The 21,997-nt window shown below is 40.3% G+C and overlaps 1 protein-coding gene across 1 annotated transcript in view; it reads right to left on the minus strand.

Annotated features, from left to right (window-relative positions):
- The window catches only part of LOC306869654 (ras-specific guanine nucleotide-releasing factor 2), a gene marked incomplete at its 3' end in the record, with an annotated part of 79,444 nt that overhangs the window by 15,437 nt on the left and 42,010 nt on the right, over nucleotides 1–21,997 (minus strand). Inside the window, exons 10-15 of the mRNA XM_079416504.1 lie at nucleotides 21,681–21,841; nucleotides 20,684–20,750; nucleotides 20,096–20,232; nucleotides 18,613–18,695; nucleotides 17,511–17,759; nucleotides 5,123–5,529 (exon numbers count right to left, since the gene is read on the minus strand). Of these exons, the coding sequence (XP_079272630.1) occupies nucleotides 5,123–5,529; nucleotides 17,511–17,759; nucleotides 18,613–18,695; nucleotides 20,096–20,232; nucleotides 20,684–20,750; nucleotides 21,681–21,841 (1,104 nt within the window). The remainder of the gene's footprint in view (nucleotides 1–5,122; nucleotides 5,530–17,510; nucleotides 17,760–18,612; nucleotides 18,696–20,095; nucleotides 20,233–20,683; nucleotides 20,751–21,680; nucleotides 21,842–21,997) is intronic.

Consider the following 21,997-nt stretch of genomic DNA (forward strand, 5'->3'; position numbering starts at 1 on the left):
GCAGGGTTATTACACAGCTCTGCATTCTTTTAAAATAATTCTGCCAAATTTTGCCTAATTTCAATATTTGTCAGTGTTTGGATGCCATAAAACACCCACTGATGCAGCAGAAAATATCTGGGTCATGTTTGCTTTTTCTTCTGTCACTATTTCTAACTTTGAAATTGGAGTAAGCATAATAAACAGGCATCATAGGCACAAATCGGAATCATTCATACATGTAAAAATGGTCAGAATTGAACAAACAGCTGTAGCCTGGCTCAGAGGAAGATAGGAACCATGTCTTTGTGTCATTTTTTGGTGATTAATGGATGATACTTAGTCTCGTTTAGCCAGACCTTCAGACTGACGGTTGAAGGTCTGAGAACATTGGCTGCTTTGAATGGCCAAGGCCCGCCCAAGAGGCCATATGACTGATAGGTAAAGCAACCAATCATGTTTCGTTTTGTGCTGCGTCACGTTTCGGGGTGTGGAAATGTCACCACAATAACAGACATACTCTCTGACATATTTTAAAGATTATATGCCGAAAATTCAGCGTTTAGTTGATCCTGACAAGCGCTTGTCGTCACAGTTGTAAACACGACGGCTTTCGTCTTTCGTGAGGGAGTTTGGCGCCACGGCACTTTTGTTTCTAGGCGGAACGTTAAAAAACGCCACACACACTTCTCCCGGAAATCCTGTATAATCTAACCAATCTGACGATGACTTCGAAACTCCTGAAGTGTTTCCAGATAAGTGTGCCATTTGGATCAGACGTTTAGCCAATGGTCCATGGGCGTGAAGTCTGAGGCTGAGACTAGATTATATTAGACTTCATCGCCTTACGACAAGGCTGAAAGGGAAAATGCTACAAAAAACTGTGAGAAACTGTGATGTACTACAGCACAAAAGGCATAATTTTTTTGGAATCATCATCCCAAAATTTATTAAAATAATAAATAAATAAAATGTTGGATTTAATTAAGTAAATATAATACAGGGAGGTGTTATAGTTAACTAAAAGCATAAAAAATGTTACTTGAAATTAAATAAACATTAAATAAAATAAAATAAAAAAAGTTCAGCATGTTGCCAATTTCCTTTAATTTAACTTTATGTACTAAAATTACTAAAACTGAAATGAAATGTTATAACTAAACTATAGACTATATAGACATATTTAAAGCTAATAAACTAAAACTAATAAAAATGACAAAAAATTAAAATGGAAAATATAAAAATAAAAACTAATTCAAACTATTAATAAAAACTAAAATAATATCTCAATCTGCTAAAATAATACTACCTGTCACGAATCTGGTCCATGCTCTTCCGGACAATCACCACCAGATGTCACTCACTCACCACATTGACTCTCACACCACACTTCTCTGGACTGCAATACCCACAATCCATTGCACTGACGACACGCAGCTGATTACACTGATCACACAGCTGAATTCACTGATCACCCCATCACACACACTATTTAACCTGGGACTTGCTCTTGCTCAGGGCCGAGTATTGTTAGCGTATATCACTCCCCAAGCGATAGCAACTCTACAGAGCCATTATCCTAGTCCTAGTCTTGCCTTGTTTTCCTGCCGTGTCTGACCCTGCCCGTGTTTCCTGGATTAACCCTTCGCCTTGCCGTTTGGACTCTGTTCGCTCCCCGTTTGGACTTATTGCTCTCGTTTCTGGATTATCTCTCTGCCTTGCCCCTTTGGATTCTGTTCGCCGATCGTTGACCCACGCTTGCTCCACGGATTGCTGTGTCTTGCCCTTGCCATACCTGTTTGCCACTGTCTGACCCTGCCTGTTTCTGACCATGTTTAATAATAAAGCTTTGCATATGGATCCGCATGTCTCACGTCTCGTCAGCCCCGTAACACTACCCCTATGCGTATATGATATTCTGGTCCATAAATACAATTGGAGACATACTGTATGTAAGCAAATAATTTTTTGCCTGGTTTATCATTTGGCAGACATTGATTTAATAATTTGGGTTAGTACTTTGTAACAAGGTACATCTGTGACAGAAAAATATTAGTCAATAATAAATCCTCTATGTAGGCTCTCTCAAGACATTTGACTTTTATAAACGCAACATTTGCTCCCTGTGGCTATGAGACAGATTATCTTGTTACTGAGATTAGAAAAACTCAAAATGACAGTAAAATCGAAAACAATAAAATAATCGCATCTTTTTTTATTTTTTAAATGAGACATTGATTGGGCTGTGATATAAACGCAAACCAGAAGAGATCCTCTTAGCAGGTTTTATGTGGCTCATCTGATGCGGTTAAAGCTTACTTTTAGTGCTAATGGCTCACAATAAGAACTCAGAATGTGGTGGATTTTATAGCAGAAAGAGGGAAAAACAATACAAGCACATCTCTTTAAACTAGCAAACACAAGAAGCAAACTATTAGTAGTTCGCACACCACACATCCTAACCAAAGTCACTCAAAGATGTTCATTTCCAATACAAAAATTGATCCTTTGAATGTTTCTGAATAAAGCAAGAGCTTTATCATTTGGTTCAGTTTCAAACATGCCTGCTTCTCATTCCGAGCTGCCTGGCTGCCAGTATAACCACAAAATTATGGGTGTTTTGCCAAATATCTCAAGTCTTCTGCTTTGCACTTTATTTGTGCGTGGATTTTATGTGGAGACAGGAGAATGTTGGTCAGACTAATAGCCTATAAAAGAAAACAACACATTTGTTTGGCCGTCAAGTTACTATAATGAAGTGGTTTTCAATGTTATTTGGAGCAGCTACAGATATCTTTCCCACAATATTCACTATGCCTGTATGCCAGCTACTTATGGGTATAGATGAAATTATGCTTTTAAAAAAGCAAAAGCCAGCTAATGAAGTTCAAATACATGAACATCCGTGTTACCATCCAGCCAGTGTGTTGACCTACTTCCAGCATCCCACCACTGCTCTATTCCAAAACCTAGTGAGCTGCCTACAGAAGACTTTTAAGTTAAAAAAAAATCTTAATTATACTTAATTAGATACCTTGTTTAATCCATATTATAATCCTTTCATGTAACCTTCCTTAAAAAGGCAGTGCCAAAATGCATTGTGATAAGCGCAGTGAAAACGTCCAAGGATGAAGCAAGATAAATTTTCATTTTAAATGATAAATCTTAGATTTCATTCAGTGCTGAAAAGTATAATCAAGTATAAAAAGTATATCACTTTAGTGTACTTATAAATGGCCAAACATTTGTGTGCACTAGGGCTGTCTTTGACTAAGGATTTTTCTGGTCGACTAATAGTCGTTCATTTTAAGCATTAGTCGAGTAATCGCACGTTTATAATAAGCCATTTAAATCATTATTATGAACCTTTAATTGCCTATAGCCTAATAAGCGCTCAAGCACACTCAAAAAGCTTGTCAGAGCACACTGGCAGAAATAATGATTATGAATGTGTCAGTGAAAAACAGTAAGGAGATTGTATTAACATTTTAATAAACTAGTGCTTTCTTTGTTCTCGGTTTAAGAGATAAAGTCGGCGACACAGACTCGTCACCTCCGCAGAAGTGATGCGCCTGTATGTATGTTTCATATGGATTACATAATCTGAGAATATTTTTCTTCCATTTGAATTGGTTCATTTGAAAGTAGACATTTCACTCTCTATAGATATGTTTTTTTATGTCTGTAAGGTAAAGATATACACGCAATTTTTCGCTCAAGTTCACAGACCGAGACGGCATAAAACGCATCCTGTTTGCTTTCATTATTTTACAAAAGCATGATTTGTTTTTATTATGAGTGCAAACAAATAAACGTACTAGAGTCTTAACAGATTTGAAAGATCTATTACTCTTATCTGTAGGACCAAAAATGACGAGTATTTTAGGCGCAAGTGACCGCACCGACGCCTCCATCTGTCCTGCAGAGAGCGCTATTCTTCAGACACACTCCGCACAGACACAAGAGCACACATTTCTCTAGGTTAACATTAGACTGAGCAGCCATGTAAAGTTGCTAATACTTACATATTTCAGATGATAAGCCATATTTGAGGTCGATGAAAGATAGTCGAGTGTTTGGTTGTCCTGACTGATGTACTGTATTACCATAGACTAACCGTTAATGATCTGTTAGTTACAGACTGCGTGTAATCCTGTGGATTTTTATTTTTCTCCTGCGACTAAGCGACTTATTAAATTTTGGTCGACCAAGCCTCTTCTGGTCGACGCATCCTGTTTGCATCCTGACGCATCCATCCAGCGACTTTTTTACCTGCTTTTGTCCTGAAAGTATTTTTCCCGTTTGGATTTAAAAAAAAAGGCTTTGATAAACCTTATTACCTTGCCTTATAGCCATGAAACAAACCAACCAGCGATGAGGTGAAATTACAAACTTTGAATCGTTTTTGAAAATCGGATAAATAGACAAAAGACTCAATGGCTTTAATGAGGGAAAGAACTACAATACAATGAAGCACTGCAAATGATGAATGTTGATCTTCATGGGATGCTTCATGGGAGTGTTCTTTTGACACAATTTGCTTGTTTAGATTCTCTGAATTGTGGAGGTTTTTTTGTAGAATCATAGGTTACAGTTTTTCACCTAAAATTCTGTTGCTGAACACGATTATTTAAAAAAACAAAAAAAGTTGAAAAAATATGGACTGATGACCTTAACAAAAATAAGTACCATTAATTAACAACCTTAGCTTGTAGCTAACAATAGGTTTGCTTTTAATGGTTTATAATAGGGGTGCCCAGTCCTATTCCTGGAGATCTACTGTTCTGCAAAGTTCAGCTCCAACCCCAATCAAACACAAATGAACCAGATAATTAAGATCTTCAGGAGCATTTGATAATTACAGACAGGTGTGTTGGATTAGGGTTGGATCTGAACTTTGTAGGTAGATCTCCAGGAACAGGATTGGGCACCCCTGGTTTATAATTTAAAAATCCCTATAGAGAAAATTAAAGGGATTTTTACTTCCGGAAGCCAGCTGTTAGATTTTGACTTATGTGTATGCTTCCAAATAATGAGGTTCCATTTCAGGTGGACATGGAAGACACCTACTGAAGTAGGCAGTAGACAGCAGGGGAACTCTATAGGTTTTAAAACAGAAAGAGAAAAAGTATTTTCTGCTCACCTCTCCTGATGCTGCGACGCAGTTTACCACAGAGGGCGTCGATTCGCAACACCTCTGCATTCTCATCCAGAGCTCCAGGGCTCTGTTCGGGGGAGGATGGACTTTGTCCACGGCTAAGATCCAAAGGGGGCTTGTTGTTGTTGTTGGACGGTGGCGGTGAGATGGTGGGGTTGGCAGAGGTTGGACTACTGGCTGCAGATGACGAGGTCGTGGACAGATCCAGGATGCCTACTTTTGAGCCAATAGGGGAATTAAGAGAAAGTTTCCTGGTGCGAACTGGAGAGGAAGTACGGGAGGGGATGGAGAGAGGTGGAGGAGATGAGAACTTGCGACACAGTCTTGGGGATTTGTCATTTACGGGGTCCCCGCTACGGTTCTGGTTGGTGGCGAAGAAAAGCTCCAGGGATCTGAGTTGTGGAAAGAACATTGAAAGATAGGGCATAAATGGCAGAGCAACACTGGCACATCTCTCATGTTCTGTTCTCAGTACTTGCAAGCCCCACTAAACACACTTGTCAAACAGTTTCTGGGATGCATTCTGGAAACACATGAGGAGTATTGATTGCAGCTTTCAGAAATTGAGAAAACAGCAGTAACAAAGCAGAAAAACATTGCAAGATGTAAAATCTGCAATGGATGATAGCATTTGTGCAAGTGCAGGAGTATTGAGAATCCAATATTTAAAGGGGTCATGAACTGAGAACCCAAAATTCCCTTGATCTTTTGACATATAAGAGGTCACTGTACTATGAAAACATCCTGTAAGTCTAAAAACTCAAAACTTTCTCATTAGTCTAAAAACAGCTTATATCGAAGCCAGTCTGCCTAAACCAAAGGTTGTGGAATGTATGATGTAATAGTGTGACTAAACACCGCATCCTCAGAAGAAGATCAACATCTGCTTCTACATCGCTGCCTGTTTAGCCCCACCCACTGATTCACGCATGTAGTGTAAGTAGGTTATCTTGCTGGATCTGTCTGCTGCTTTTGATACGGTCAACCATCAGATCCTCTTGTCAACCCTATTGAGAAAGGGCATCTCAGGAACCGTACTCCAGTGGTTTGAATCTTACCTCTCTGATAGGTCCTTCAAAGTATCTTGGAGAGGTGAGGTATCCAAGTCGCAACATCTAGCTACTGGGGTGCCTCAGGACTCAGTTCTTGGACCACTTTTCTTTTCTGTCTACATAGCATCACTAGGTTCTGTCATTCAGAAACATGGCTTTTCATATCACTGCTATGCTGATGACACTCAACTCTACCTCTCATTCCATCCTGATGATCCGATGGTAGCTGCTCGCATCTCAGCGTGTCTAACAGACATTTCTTGCTGGATGATGGACCATCACCTTCAACTCAACCTTGCTAAGACAGAACTGCTTGTGATTGATGATAAGCTGAATTTCTCAGACCACATTGCTAAAACTGCCCAGTCCTGCAGATTTGCATTATACAATATTAAGAAGATCAGGCCCTTTCTCTCGGAACATATAACACATCTCCTTGTTCAGGCTCTTGTTCTGTCCAGACTTGACTATTGCAATGCTCTCTTGGCAGGTCTTCCAGCCAATTCTATTAAACCTCTACAATTAATCCAAACTGCCGCTGTAAAATTAATCATTAATGAGCCAAAAAGAGCGTATGTCACGCCTCTGTTCATCAATTTGCACTGGCTACCAATAGCTGCTCGCATTAAATTCAAGGCATTAATGTTTGCCTACAGAACCACCACTGGCTCTGCACCCCTTTACCTAAATTCATTACTTCAGACTTATGTGCCCTCTAGAAGCTTGCGTTCTTCAAGTGAACGATGCATTATTGTGCCATCCCAAAGACGCACAAAAACACTTTCACAGACTTTTTCATTAACTGTTCCCATCTGGTGGAATGACCTGCCCAACTCAATCCGAGCAGCCGAATCCTTACCCATCTTCAAGAAACGGCTAAAAACTCATCTGTTCCATCTTTACTTGACCCTCTAACTCTAGCACTCTCTATTCTAATTTTATTTTATCTATATGTCTTTTTATAAAAAAAATTTTTTTTTAAATAATAATAATAATTATCTGTACTGCGTTAGGCTATTCAAGACTTGTAATAGCACTTGCATGTTGTTACTCTTTTGTTGGTTTTGATTGCTTCTTATGTCCTCATTTGTAAGTCGCTTTGGAAAAAAGCATCTGCTAAATGACTAAATAAATAAATAAAAATAACGCAGGTATATGCAGAAACAAAACGATAAAGATGCCTCCGAAGACAAAAAATCATTGTTCATTGCCAAGTTGTGGAGTCTTTGCATTGACTTCCTTCTGATCCCAATGGAAAGAGTGAATTAACTTTATTTTTAATGAAGTTCCAGACCACATCAGTAAGAATTCAGTCCTTTGTTTACTTCCTTTGACCACAGATTCGTTAACAAACAATGAACAATTCGACACAGGATTTTCAGAAAGATTGAAACTAAAAGATTATGCTGTGTCGACTATAGTGGATCCGACAGTTATGTCACAACACACAAGTGTGAGTAACTGTTTTTATGACGTGATCACTATTGCTTTGTCTGATCGTTTGGTATGTGTATTTATGTGTTTTTAACCTAAATCACAGCAGCATCTATCTGTGAAGGATGTAGACTGTCAAACATGCACAACTGTTAGCCAATCCCAACAGTGGACCTTTACTTACGAGCCTACAATCCACCATGCCCATTCAAACAGAGCGTTCAGATGAAGGGGCTCTAAAACAGGAAAGAAAATAGCCTATTACTTCTAAATTATGTTTTTTAATGTAAAAATATTGATAACATTATAAGTGGACCTCAGAGAACAGTACAAAAAAAAATTTAGAAGTGAAATATTTCATGACCCCTTTAATAAAATCAAATATTTGTAACTTCCAAAAAAAGAGGATAAAGACTCCCAAAAATAAAGACAAACGGAGTGGAAAATATGAGGATACAAACTAGAAAATGGACAGAGATAAAAGTGAATGGGTAACAGAGATGGGTTTGTTACTTTGACTGATCCAGTGCTATCTTCCTGATCTTCAGGCTGTAGTCTGGGCAGATGGATGTAATGGACAAGCGGTCAAATGAGTGATACTGGACCCTGTGTGACAGCAAAGTAGGTGTGGGGATGAGGAACATCAGAAACAACACATTAAACGTTACATCACTCACAATGACCACAAGCATCTGCACATGAGGTACACAGGCTTCTGCACAACCATACTGAACATTCAAGGAAAATGGAGGAGGAATAGTTGAGCACTTTAAGGCTTTCTGAACTACTTTTCAGGTAAAAGTTACCAAGAGTTCACCAATTTACCTTGGCAGAACACCTGCTTTTGCAACAAAAAAACATTCTTCCACTTAAAAGAACAAATGTATGCAGAGATAAATGCCCTACTCACTCTCGCTCACAGCAGTGTTTTAGATGCATACACCTAGTGGTTTCTTTCACATATTTCAATCAAACAGAGCATTTGAGTGTGAATATATGGTATTATTTCAAAATGATTTGACAGGCCACAATGTAGAAAGCTGACTATGATCCAACAAGTTTCCAGAGACAAGCTATTTGCCTGTCTACACAAAATATAAAACTGCTGTGTGACATAATCCAATTATAGCCATTCAGACTATATTTATGTGGAGCAGGACCAGTGAGATCTCTCTATGGGCACTTTAAATATGATTTCTTCTCAGGGTCCTTTAAATATAATTTCTGATTTCTTTAACTATAGAACTGGCTGTAATCTACTGGCTACAATATATTGAATATACACAACTGCAATTTTTTTATTAAAGCCCACAAACAATTTGACTACTCTGATGATTTTAATGTGTGTTTTTGGCTAATTTGGTTAAAAAAGATATCTCTGATTAAAACTTCAGAAGCAAGTTTAGCTTAATATCGCTAAAAATACATTATATGGGTCAAAATTATAGATTTTTCTTTTATGCCAAAAATCATTAGGTTATTAAATAAAAATCATGCTCCATGAAGATATTTTGCAAGTTTCCTACTGTAAATATTTCAAAACTTAATTTTTGATTAGTAATATGCATTGCTAAGGACTTCATTTTGGACAACTTTAAAGGGATAGTTCACCCAAAAATAAAAATTCTGTCATTAATTACTCACCCTCATGTCGTTCTAAACCCATACGACCTCTGTTCATCTTCAGAACACAAATTAAGATATTTTTTACGCATTCTGAGAGCTCTCTGACCCTCCCATAGACAGCAATGTAATTAACACGATCAACATCCAGAAACGTAGCAAGGAGATCGGTAAAATAATCCATGTGACATCAGGGGTTCAACCGTAATTTTACGAAGCTACGAGAATACTTTCTACCACGCGGATACGTTGTTTTAGTTCAGATCAAAGCGTAAGCGACGTATACCGGGTGGCGCAACTGACACAGAACAGCATATGCTGTTTACGTTCAGTGGATACTCTCCAAAATTACTCTAGGGTGACGCGGAGGAGACGAATTGTTGAATAAAGTTGTTATTTTTGTTTTCTTTGCGTACAAAATGTATTCTCGTAGCTTCGTTAAATTACGGTTGAACCACTGATGTCACATGGATTATTTTACCGATGTCCTTGCTACGTTTCTGGGCCTTGATCGTATTAATTACATTGCAGTCTATGGGAGGATCAGAGATAGGGTGACCATTTCGGGGTATTTTTACAGGACGCGTCCTTGTCAGGATTTCTCTATTGCTGTGCCGGTAGATCTTTGTGTGACATTCATGAAAGCTATAGAGAGCAGAGCAGACGGCTCCTTATGCTTTCGAATCGCTCTCGCGCCTACCTTGGTGTCTTTTTTTTGATCAGTGCGCAGTGATGCTTCAAGTCAAAGGAACGAACAAACACATGCGCATATTTGCATATTTGATCGTTCTCTGTAGATCTCACCTTCTAACGCGCAGCGCCACGATTGGTCGATTATGTACAATACCTGCATGTCATAAGTCAAACTACTTGGGATGATTTAGGCAATATTAAAATCCTGGCCAGGACATGTCCCATATGAACGGCACATATGGCCACCCTAGTCAGAGAGCTCTCAGAATGCATCAAAAATATCTTAATTTGTGTTACGAAGATGAATGGAGGTCTTATGAGTTTAGAACGACATGAGGGTGAGTAAATTATGACAAAATTTTCATTTTTGGGTGACTATCGATTTTTTTGCATCTTCCGATTCCAGATATTCAGATAGCTGTATCTCGGCCAAATATTGTCATATTCTAACAAACCATACATCAATGAAAATCTCAATTTCTTTTTGTTAACAACTGTTTATTGAATTTTATTCTATGGAACAGTAGTACAAGACAAAAAGCAGCTGTACAAATTTAGAACCCACCCCAACCCATCCCACCCCTTGGTAGACTTAAAAAAAAAAAAAAAAAATAATAATAATAATACAAATATATTAATTAATATTAATAGATAAACAAATAACAATAAAATAATTTTTACAAAGATTTTAGAAAAGAAGACACAACATTAAAAGCTGAATGCCATGAATGAACAGTTTTCACGTTAGATCCATGTATACGAGAAGTAGAGAGTTCCATCGAGATAATGTCCAACAAATACACAGTCCAGGTTCGTCTGTCCATTGTGTGAGGAGGATTCCAACAGTTAACCAGCAATTTTTTTGCTGCTGTGAGAGCAGCTAACAGTAAAGATCTTTGTTGGACGGACAAGGTGAAGTCCTAAAAGTCATTCATGAAGAAATGGCGTGGAGTCAAACATATCTCAGTACCCAACAAATATGATAGGTTCTGTGAGAGCTGAGTCCAAAAAGGTGAGAGAGAAGGGCACTCCCAAAAAACATGCAAAAACGTGCCTAAAACCCTATGCGGCAATTTCCAATTAATCATTTGGTGATTAGGGTTTTTAGAAGACAATTTAAACATACCCCATACCTGATCGGAAAATAAAACATGCACATCCTCATTAAGATCCTTAGCCCAAACAGTAGTAATAGATAAAGGTTTGTATGAATGCTCAAGAAGAAAGAGATAGATGACTGAAGCAGAGGAGGGAGATTCCTCAGAAGGAAGGATTAGTTTGCACAAAGGGTGAACAGGCAGTTGAGAGTTCCAAGGCACCCCATATGGCCGTAGGGCCGATCTAATACGCAAATACATAAAAAAGGAGGTGCCTGGCAGATTATATTGAGTTTTAAGATTCTGGAAGGATTTTAAACCACTATCATCATAGATATCTCCCAGAGTGTTTACTTTACTATGAGTCCATTGCGGACAATGAAATGGAGTACTGCCTGACTAAAGGTTTTTATTGTGGAAAATAGGCGAATGTCTATGCCATTTTGTAGCTAGTTTTGAACGTCTTTCAACATAACTCCATGTGGAGAGGAGATGGGTTACAATGGGACCAAACCGAGATTTACACTGCCTAAGCGGAACTCCTTGCATCAATGCATCAATGAACTCAGATGCATCAATTTATACGGATAAACAATAGATTCCTCAATTGCTCTCCAAGACACAAAAGCGTCAGGATCAAACCAAACTGCTAAAGGGCGGAGGGAAAAGGCTTGAGTATACAGTCTAAAATTAGGGAAAGAAAGACCTACATGTAATCTACATCGTTGAAAGGTAGTCAGTTTAATACGAGGACGTTTCTCATCCCATATATACTGTGAAACACATGCATCTAGTTTGTTCTAGTAGCCAGCCCGTGGAGCAAGAGGAATCATGGAAGAAAAGAAATTGATACGTGGGAGAACATTCATTTTAATCACCGATATACGGGCCTGAAAAGAAGTAGGAAGACGAGACCAATATTCCAAATCTGAGGATACTTTGGCAAGAATACCATTATAGTTTTTTGAGACGATTTCCTGCAGGGAAGGAAAAACATGTAACCCCAAGTACTTAAAGTTTAGAACCAATGGAATAGATATAGAAAGGGACATGGAAACAATTTTAGAATTGAGGGGAAGTAAACATGACTTACTCCAATTAATTTTAAACCCTGAGAGAGATCCAAAATGTTCAAATAAATTCAGCACATGAGGAATAGAATGTGACGGCTTCTCCAAAAACAATAAGATATCTTCAGCAAACAAAGAAATATGATGATGAGTATTCCGTAAATTTATGGGAGAAATCATTTCAGATTGTCGGACCGCTTGAGCTAAGGGTTCCAAGGATAGGGCAAATAACAGAAGAGACAGCGGGCAACCCTGACGAGTACCTCGATGTATAAAGAATGGGTTAGAGTGACCAGCACCTGTGAGAACAGTGGCTGCTGGATTGGCATACAGAACTTTTATCATATTTATGAAACTCAATCCTAGACCCAGATGCTGTAGAACCGCCCATAAATAGTTCCATTCTAGCTGGTCAAAAGCTTTCATCGCATTTAGAGATAATACTGCACAAGGAGAGGACAAACTATTCTTTGAATTAATAATATGATATAACCTGTGTAAGCTGTGCCTCTACTGCGGAGTTCCGGGGCACTTAATTCGGGTGTGCCCCACTCGTCCCCTACGCCCAGCAGTGAGTACCCTCCAATTGGAGCCTGCTATCTCTACCCTATCACTGCTAACGGTACAACTGCTCACCCCACGTCATTTAATTTCAGTACCCGCCCTTGTGGACTCGGGATCCTCAGGCAATTTCATCTCAGAAGTCCTCCTAAAACAGCTTGATTTACCCTGCCAGAGACAGGCCAAGCTGAAGATCGAGACCATAGAGGGAAAACCGCTCGGGCGTGGGCACATCAAGTTCCGGTTTCTGCCGATCACTCTGCAAGTAGGCTGTCTTCATCAGGAGAGAATTTCCTTTCTGGTACTGGAGGGACCCACCGTCGATATCATCCTGGGACGCCCCTGGCTATCTCAACATTCCTCTGAAGTCAGATAGCGAGATCCTCTGATGGAGTAAAACCTGCATCCAAAACTGTCTTTCCAATGTCCCTGTACCCCTGGTTAGTAACCCGAAGCTCCAAGTTCATTCCACCCTAGTGGAGAGCCCCGAACCTTGTGAGGTTGCGATGATCCCATCTGACTACATGGCGTTCCAGGATGTGTTCAGCAAACAGGCAGCCACGAAGTTACCACCGCACCAGCCATGGGATTGTGCCATTGACCTGCTGCCTGGAGCTATACTCCCCAAGGGTCGAGTATACCCCCTGTCCATCCCGGAGCGCAAGGCAATAGAGGATTACATCAAGGAGGTTCTCCAACAACAGTTCATTCGTCCTTCTACCTCTCCGGCGGCCTCAAGCTTCTTCGTGGGCAAGAAGGACGGAGGCTTGCAGCCCTGCATTGACTACTGGACCCTCAATGATCACACTGTCAAGCTCCCTTATCCTCTTCCCCTGGTCCCGGCCGCCCTCGAGGAACTCCGTGGGGCCCGCATCTTCTCGAAGCTGGACCTGCGGAGCGCCTATAACCTCATTCGTATCCGGGAAGGCGACGAGTGTAAGACGGCGTTCGTTACCCCCTCAGGCCACTATGAATATCGGGTCATGCCGTATGGCCTTTCCAACTCCCCGTCCGTCTTCCAGGGGTTTATGAACGAGGTGTTCTGGGAGTTCCTCCAGCGGTTTGTCATCGTGTACATAGACAATATCCTGATCTACTCCCGGAACCTGGCCATCACATGACGCAGTTCCTACGCCAACTCAGGAAACACCACCTCTACCTGAAGCTCAAGAAGGTTGAGTTCCACCGCCCCACGGTCGAGTTCCTCGGCTACATCCTCAGTGCAGATGGGATCCAGATGGACCAGGGGAAGGTCCAAGCCATCCGGGACTGGCCCCAGCCTCAGTCAGTAAAGCAACTCAAACGACTCCTCGGCTTCGCAAATTTCTACCGGAGGTTCATTCTGAACTTCAGTCTCCTCTCAGTCCCCCTCACTTCCATGCTCCGTCAGAAACCCAAGTCTCTGTACTGGAACTCCGAAGCTCGAGCCGCCTACAAGAAGCTCCAGGAGGCCTTCTACACTGCTCCCATTCTCTCGCATCCCGAACCCCAACTCCTATTCATAGTAGAAGTGGATGCCTCCACCACCGGCGTGGGAGCAGTGCTCTCTCAATACCACTTACACTTACTTCTCCAGGAAGCTTTCCCCAGCAGAGCGGAACTACGATATTGGAAATAGGGAGCTGCTCACCATTAAACTGGCGCTGGAGGAATGTAGACACTGGCTGTAGGGAGCTCAACACCCCTTTACGGTCATCACTGACCACAAAAACCTGGAATATCTCCTAAGTGCTAAGAAGTTAAACCCCCGGCAGGCTCGCTGGACCCTCTTCTTCACCCGGTTCCAATTTTCCATCACGTATCGACCCAGAGATAAGAATGTTAAGGCGGATTCCCTCTCACGTATCCATGCCCCCGACGAACCCTCCACACCTGAACCCATACTCCCTCCAGCCATCCTTGTGAGCCCCATTCGGTGGGCCCTGGATGAACAGATCTGCATCGCCTCCATCACCGAACTCGCTCCGCTGGGAGGCCCAGAGGGCAAAACCTACATGCCCACTTCCTTGAGGACTTCCCTTCTGGGCTCCCTGCATGCTTCCCCGGGCTCTGGACACCCAGGCAGCCAGCGTACTCTCTCGCTCCTCCAAGCTCAGTACTGGTGGCCCAGTATGTCTCCCAGGATGTTCGTGGATGCTCAGTCTGCGCCATCTCCAAGACCCCGCATCACTTACCCGCCGGAAAATTAGTCCCATTAATCATTCCACGTCGTCCCTGGTCCCACGTCGGAGTGGACTTCGTCACAGATCTCCCCAAGTCAAAAGGTTATACCTGCACACTCGTTGCAGTTGACTGATTCTCCAAAGCCTGCAAGTTAATTCCCCTCCGGTGTTTACCCACAGCCCTCAAAACGGCAGAGGCCCTCTTCCATAATCTGAGTCCTGTGTCTATCTGCTGACAGATTCCAGTTCAACTATCTTTTTGTGCCTGTTTTTCTGAAGGAAAGAGGCATTTGAAATTGAGTTATTCCTTATAAATCCTTTAACTGCATTCCAAAGTGTTCGAGGATCATCCACTGAACCTTGGTTAATTTCAATAAACTCAGCAAATTTATTTCTGAACTGTAACAATTTAGGGTTAAATCGCCATCTAGTGGCACGAGATTGCCGAGGGATCAAAGATAATCTGCACAAATTTCCATCATGATCTGACAGAGATAAGGAACAGATATCGGCATCACGAACAGCTGAAGATAAAGAAGTAGAAATGAAAATATAGTCAATTCGCGAATAGGATTTATGAGTAGCAGAAAAGAAAGTGAAAGACTTAGCAGAAGGGTTTAATAAACGCCAACTGTCTACCAACGAGGATGAGGTTGCACATTGCCGAAGTCTGTCAGAACACAAAGCTTGAGAGTGTGATTCCTTTGGTCCAGATCTATCTAGGATATACAACATTACAGAATTCGTATCTGCACCCAATACAATTTCAAAATCTGAAAACTTCAAGAGATAGGTTGACAAAATAGAGAAAAAAGTATGGTCAGGAGTACAAGGGGCATATACTGAGAGAAATACAATATTCCTATTCACCACTATTGTTTTTATATGTGTTATTCTACCATTTGTATCACAACCTTTCTCTAAAATAGTGATATTTAAAGTCCTCCCCACCAATATTAGGACACCCCTGGTTTTAGTATCCGAAGATGAGTGAGATACCACTTCATAAAACTTATTACATCTGCGTATATCCTCCTCTTTCAAATGGGATTCTTGAACTAACACTATATCAATCTTTCTTCTTCGCAAAAAATCCAGAAACCCTGTATGTTTGTGAGGGCCATTTAGCTCATTAATATTACAACTCAGAATATTAAGGTCAGTCATAGGTATCAAACAGAATTACTGCATAATAAGACAAAATACAAGTTTGAAAATAAAACCAGTTGAGTCTACCATTAAACCACCCCCCATCCTCCCCATTACCATTCAAAAAAACAAACACATTCCCATGAACTATGGCAGATCAAACCAAGAACAAACCTTGATCTGCCAGCTCCCTTTAATATGGTCCGTGGCATCAACAAAAACCTGCACATTACTGTAGCACCAACATTTGGCCCCATAGTCACATATTGACTAGGTAGTATTTCTATTTAAAAAATGAACTATGAATTAAGAAGTGAACATTAAAGTGAACAGTGAAAGACACAGTCACCTAACCATTTAGAGCATCTCTTCTCCGATTAGAGAGCAAATGTCCAGCTGAAGTTCACTGAGAGTTGGTGGATGAATGGGATCTGAGAAAATATCTTGCTGCTTCTGGGGAGTGTAGCATTTTAGGTTCACCTTGATTGAGAATGGCCTTCAGCGTTGCAGGATAAAGGAGAAAATTCTGGATGCCAGAGTCTCTCATCTCCTTCCTAATTGGCGCAAATGCACTTCTTTTTGCGTTGACCGGAGAAAAATCTGGAAAGAAAGACAGCGTTGCTCCGTCGGAAGTTTTCACTGGGGCATGAAGTCTGGCGGCCCGCAGAATGAGCTCCCTGTCCGTGTACTGCAGCAGTTTAAAAATGAAAACCCGTGGTTTAGCGCGATCTGAGGAGAGCCTTGTGTACACGCGATGCGCTCACTCCACAAAATCTCTATGCTCGCCAGAGATGGGAGCCACGTCGGTAGCGAGCTTTTCAAAAAGCCCATAGGGTTGTCCTTTTCAGAGAACCTTCAGGCAATCCGACCAGACGCTGTACCTACTGCGATCCTGTAAGTCCACAACCTGGAGCGCGGCTACTCGCTTATCGTGATCTGCAACAACTTTCTTTTGTTCTCCCTGAGAACTCCCCTGTAAGAAGATCCAGTTCAGAGCATAGTGACTGAACAACTGACATGTGAGAAGCGAACTCGTTCCGCATTGCCGTCAACTCGGTTCTTAGAATGTCCTGAAAGTGTGTAACAGTGTTCGCCATCTTGTCCATCATATCGCTCTCGGTCGGTGGCTTGGATTGCTTCTTAATCTGAGAAGCCGATGGAGACAACTCCTGCTGTTTATGACTGCATGCCATCAGGTAAAGCACCACCAATGAAGAAAACTTAAAACAAAACGAAAAATTCAGCAAAAAGAGGCCAAACGTACGGAGCTCTACTCGAGTGTGACTAGGTTCATGAGCACGTCATGTGACTCCTGAAAATCTCAATTTCAAAAATTGACCCTTATGACTGGTTTTGTGGTCCAGGGTCACATTTAAGTTAATTCAGAGAAAAGAGACAAAAACTGAGATATACAGATTATATTTTGGACATTGAAAGAAAAAAGGCTGTAAAATATTCAGTAGAGATAATTTTTTTTATTTGCATTACCCAGCTCTAGCGGTGACTTTTAACCCCTTTAAGAGCTCTATTACCTGACTGGTATGGATGTAAAAGGCTTCTTGTAGATGTCAGCCAGTTTCTCCATGACCACGGTGGCGGTGGTGAAGATTCGGTAGGTGTGCAGGAACGTGTTGAGGAAGTCTATGGAGAGGAAGCGCAGGTCGGTCAGCCTCTCCAGCAGTCTCTCCACACTGGCGTAGCGGATCTGAGGAACCTTGCAGGAGTTGAGCGTCTTACTGAAGCAAATGTCAACATCATCTTTATGGAGACGCGCATCGGATCTAATGAGGAGCATAACCAAAGTATCTTTACTGTCTGTATGCTGTACACTTATGATGATATTATGAAGCATTAGCGGAGATGTACTGAAATAATTTTTCCACAGTTGATAGTATCTAAATATGTTAACTAGCTCATAACAAATGTAACAGATTGTAGCGTAATAATAGTAACATATACTTGAAAATTGTGGTTAATTTTGATTAGAAGCTTTATGCTAACCTACAAGTGGAGTATTAAAACTATTTAAACTCAAATCAATATTTCATATCTATATTTATTTCAAATTATTTCAAAAGTGCAAAGGCAATAAACAAGAAACAGCCAGTTGGTCATTATAGCAAAATAAACTCAGATTCATCCAGCTGGGCTGACTGTACATTCTCACTTTTATTTTAAATAAATAAAATACATACATACAAAATCGTTATTCTTTGCTTATGGCCCTTTTTGCCAGTGGTAGTCAATCACTTGGACAGTTGCACTGAAATACTGTAATGCTTTCTGGACTGGTATTGCCAACATATTTTCCAGCAGGGAGATCAATTAGTCCCGGTTGGTTGCCCTTATTGTAGTGTGCTCATTGTCACTGCAGTGTTTAGCTTGGACAGATGCGTTTGCACATGTGCAAGGGGCCAGCACTCAGGGCTTCAGTTCATGTTCACTGGGCCAACTGATGCATTTTTGTGCACTTAAAACTTTGAAGGATTAATCATTTCAAAACAGTGATTTTTTGCTAGTTGAAATATTATTTTTAGGCATTCGGTCTTTTACAAAATGCTTCTATTATTACAAAAACACTGACCCGTAACAATTAAGACACATCATTTCACAATAAACAAAGGTCTGACTTACTTGATCATGTGTGGCACTGTGACTTTTGAGTTCTCCTCAAACACACTGGACATCAAGCCATTACAGCGGATGTTATCAATGCACTATATAGAGCAGAAATTCAAATGAAGAGAGGCATCAAACCAAGGAGCAAAGAACAGAGAACAGCATAATTAATCCAGTCACTAAACACTGGACATACTGTAATTTCTTTGAGACTGGGGGATTCAAGGACAGAGAGATGTCTCTTGTGGGTTCATCAGTAAGCCAGGTTCAGTCCACTAGTACAAAGTGATCCTCTCCAGGAACAAGTCTTAACCTCATGGCTCTTGGTGTGAAGTTTCAGTGAGGTGGGTGTTAGATATTATGTTCAAGTTCTTCTGTAGAGCCATTTTCGTTTAGTTTTTTAAAGGCTACAGGGAATTTGTATGGTTCAGAGTAATTGCACAAACTATAGATGAGGTGTCAGGCACTGTTATCTTTATATTATTTTTATTACTGTGTATGCCTATAATCAACAGGAAACTAGAGAGAGACAGGGTTGTATATAGTTGAATATGAGAAATGAAGCAAGCTAGATACTAAAACTTCATCTGCAGCATGTGCATTAACAACCATGCCACAACTCTGACCAAGCTTATCAGTGAGCATATACAGAATAATAATTCATACACTACAAATCAAAATTGTTTTTTTTTTTTTGTGTGTGAAAAAGAATCATGGCTACTGTATCACAAATGTTTTCATTAATGGCTACTGAAAATTCAGCTTTACCATGGCAGGAATAAATTACAATTTAAAATATCAGTGTAAAAGGCTTTTCACAAACATTAAAGGGATAGTTTTCAAAAATTACAATTTTGTCATTAATTACTCACCCTCATGTTGTTTTTAACTCATAAGACCTTCGCTCATCTTCGGAACACAAATTAAGATATTTTTTATGAAATCTGAGAAGTTTCTGATCGTAGAAAGCAACGCAACTACCACGTTCAAGGCCCAGAAAGGTAATAAGGACATTGTTTAAATAGTCCATGTGACATCAGTGGTTCAACCGTAATGTTATGAAGCTATGAGAACTAAGAACACTGACACGGAAGAGAAGAAATTGTTGAATAAAGTTATTTTTGTCTTCTTTGCACACAAAGTATTCTCGTTGCTTTATAAAATTACGATTGGACCACTGATGTCACATGGGCTATTTTAATGATGTCCTTACTACCTTTCTGGGCCTTGAACGTGGTAGTTCCATTGCTGTCTATGGAAGGTCAGAGAGCTCTCAGATGTCATCAAAAATATCTTAATTTGTTTTCTGAAGATGAACAAAGGTCTTACAGGTTTGGAACGACATGAGGGTGAGTAATTAATGACAGAATTATCATTTTTTGGGTGAACTAAACCTTTAAAAAGATTGTCAACCCCAAACTTTTGAATATAATACCCATGAGCAGTTGAATGTAACCACAGAGGAGGAGCTGTTGGTTACATGTGGCTTCTCTCTCACCTGGCTTATGTCGCTGGTCCAGGCTGCTTTCTCCTGACGGGATGGTGCCAGTAGCACCACAGTGAAGGCAGGAGCATCTGAGGGCTCTACCACAATCTTAAAGTCCAGGTGACCAAACACCTGCCCTGAATTCTTAGCTAAAAACAGACAGAAGGTTACAATTAATCATGAATCATGCTTGAAAATCCTAATTTACCAGTCCCGAGGGACCACTCAGGAAGACAATGGCAATAAAAACTAATTAAACTGAAGGTATCTCTTCTTAGTAACACAATGATGGTGGTGATGTTTATTAAATAAGCTCTTAGGGACCATTTTCAGGGATCACGAGAAGGTCGTTGTGATGCAGTTTTGAATTAGCAATTGGGTATCTTTCTATACCCTCAAGTGGATAATCAATCCATGACAATTATCATCTCTGCCCATTTGACATTTAAACAGCAGGCAGTTTGGACTCTTTTCTGACCTGTCTATAATAGTTAATTAACCTGCAGTATATGAATAATAGCCAATATATAGCTATTGATGCATGTCTCCACTCATCTGTGCTGATGTGTTTGAAAATTTGCCTCAAAGAAACAGGCTCACCATCTTCGTCGTTAGCGTCAGGCTCCTCGATGAGAGTGCACTCAATCAGGGACAGCACACCACCTTGCTGCCAGAGTCAAACCATTAGGTTGAGAGGTTAATCACAAAGGGAGATATTGATATTGATGGTTTGTTAGAATAATGGCTTTGTGATGGATCTCATGTACAAAGACATTTCAAAGGTGTTTTCCAAAAGCCTTTGTAGTGCTTTCTTATAAATCTCCTTTTGCTGTGGCAAATGATTAAATAACTGGTAATTATTTAGCTTAATTATTTAGCTGGATAACAAAAACAAAGTGTTTTTGAGAAAAAAAAATTGAGAAAATAATTTGATTAGTTAATGCATCAAACAAATTAGTAAATATTTTGTTCTGCATGGTCAAAGTGTGTATGAACTCATAGCTTTACTGGAGTTGGATTATAGTTCATTTCCAGCTATTACTGCAAAATAGCTAATTGTTTTATTTTGCAAATTAATTTAGTATATTAACAAAAAATACTGTATAGCTATATTATTGTGATGCATGTAAAGCAGAGTCCTGCATGTGGATGGGTGATTGGCTTTATATTAATCAGGATTATGCATTTAAACTGCTGGACTGTTAGTACACAAACTAAATAAACTGTATTAAGAGAGTTTTTTTAAAACCCTCTTAGTTATACCTATTTAAAGCTCACAAGGAAATTCAGCTTCAGAAATTGTGCCTGAGGGTTGACCCATTCAATTACAATAGCACAAAAGCATGTCACAAAGTGTGAGAGGAGTAATACACAAAATCCGGACAAGGGCTGTAGGGACTGAAGGAAATGAATAGGGGACGCTCAAACCTCATCACACGATTAACCTTTTGACATTACAATAATCAAATGTTTGCTGCCGGGTTTCTATGATATTGATCATTAGGGGTTTGCTTTATAATCACTATGCCCTAGCTGCCCTGTCAATACATTCAACACAGAACGGAATACTTTTTTTTAGTGCATTTGTGTCACGTACTTTGAGCAGGTGAAGTTTGCCTCCTGAGCTACGTGTGCAGATAAGGAAGTGCTTGGTGAAGAGGAAGCACTGTCTCTCCCCTTCCTTTTTGAGTGAGAGAGAGCCTAGACGCACCTTACTGAGCTTCCCTCTCTCCACTGAAGGCAACTGGATCAAAGAGCCTGAGAGAAAGACATCAGAAAAGAGAGAGAAAATATAAAACTGTTAATAGAGTGACAACAAGCTGAGACAACAGAGCAACATCAGCACAAATGATAAATGAAGATCAAAGACACCTTTACCTCTGAACAAAAGATTACAAGAAGAAAGGGAACATG

Source organism: Barbus barbus (genome assembly GCF_936440315.1).
Source record: "Barbus barbus genome assembly, chromosome: 5".
Lineage (NCBI taxonomy): Eukaryota > Metazoa > Chordata > Actinopteri > Cypriniformes > Cyprinidae > Barbus > Barbus barbus.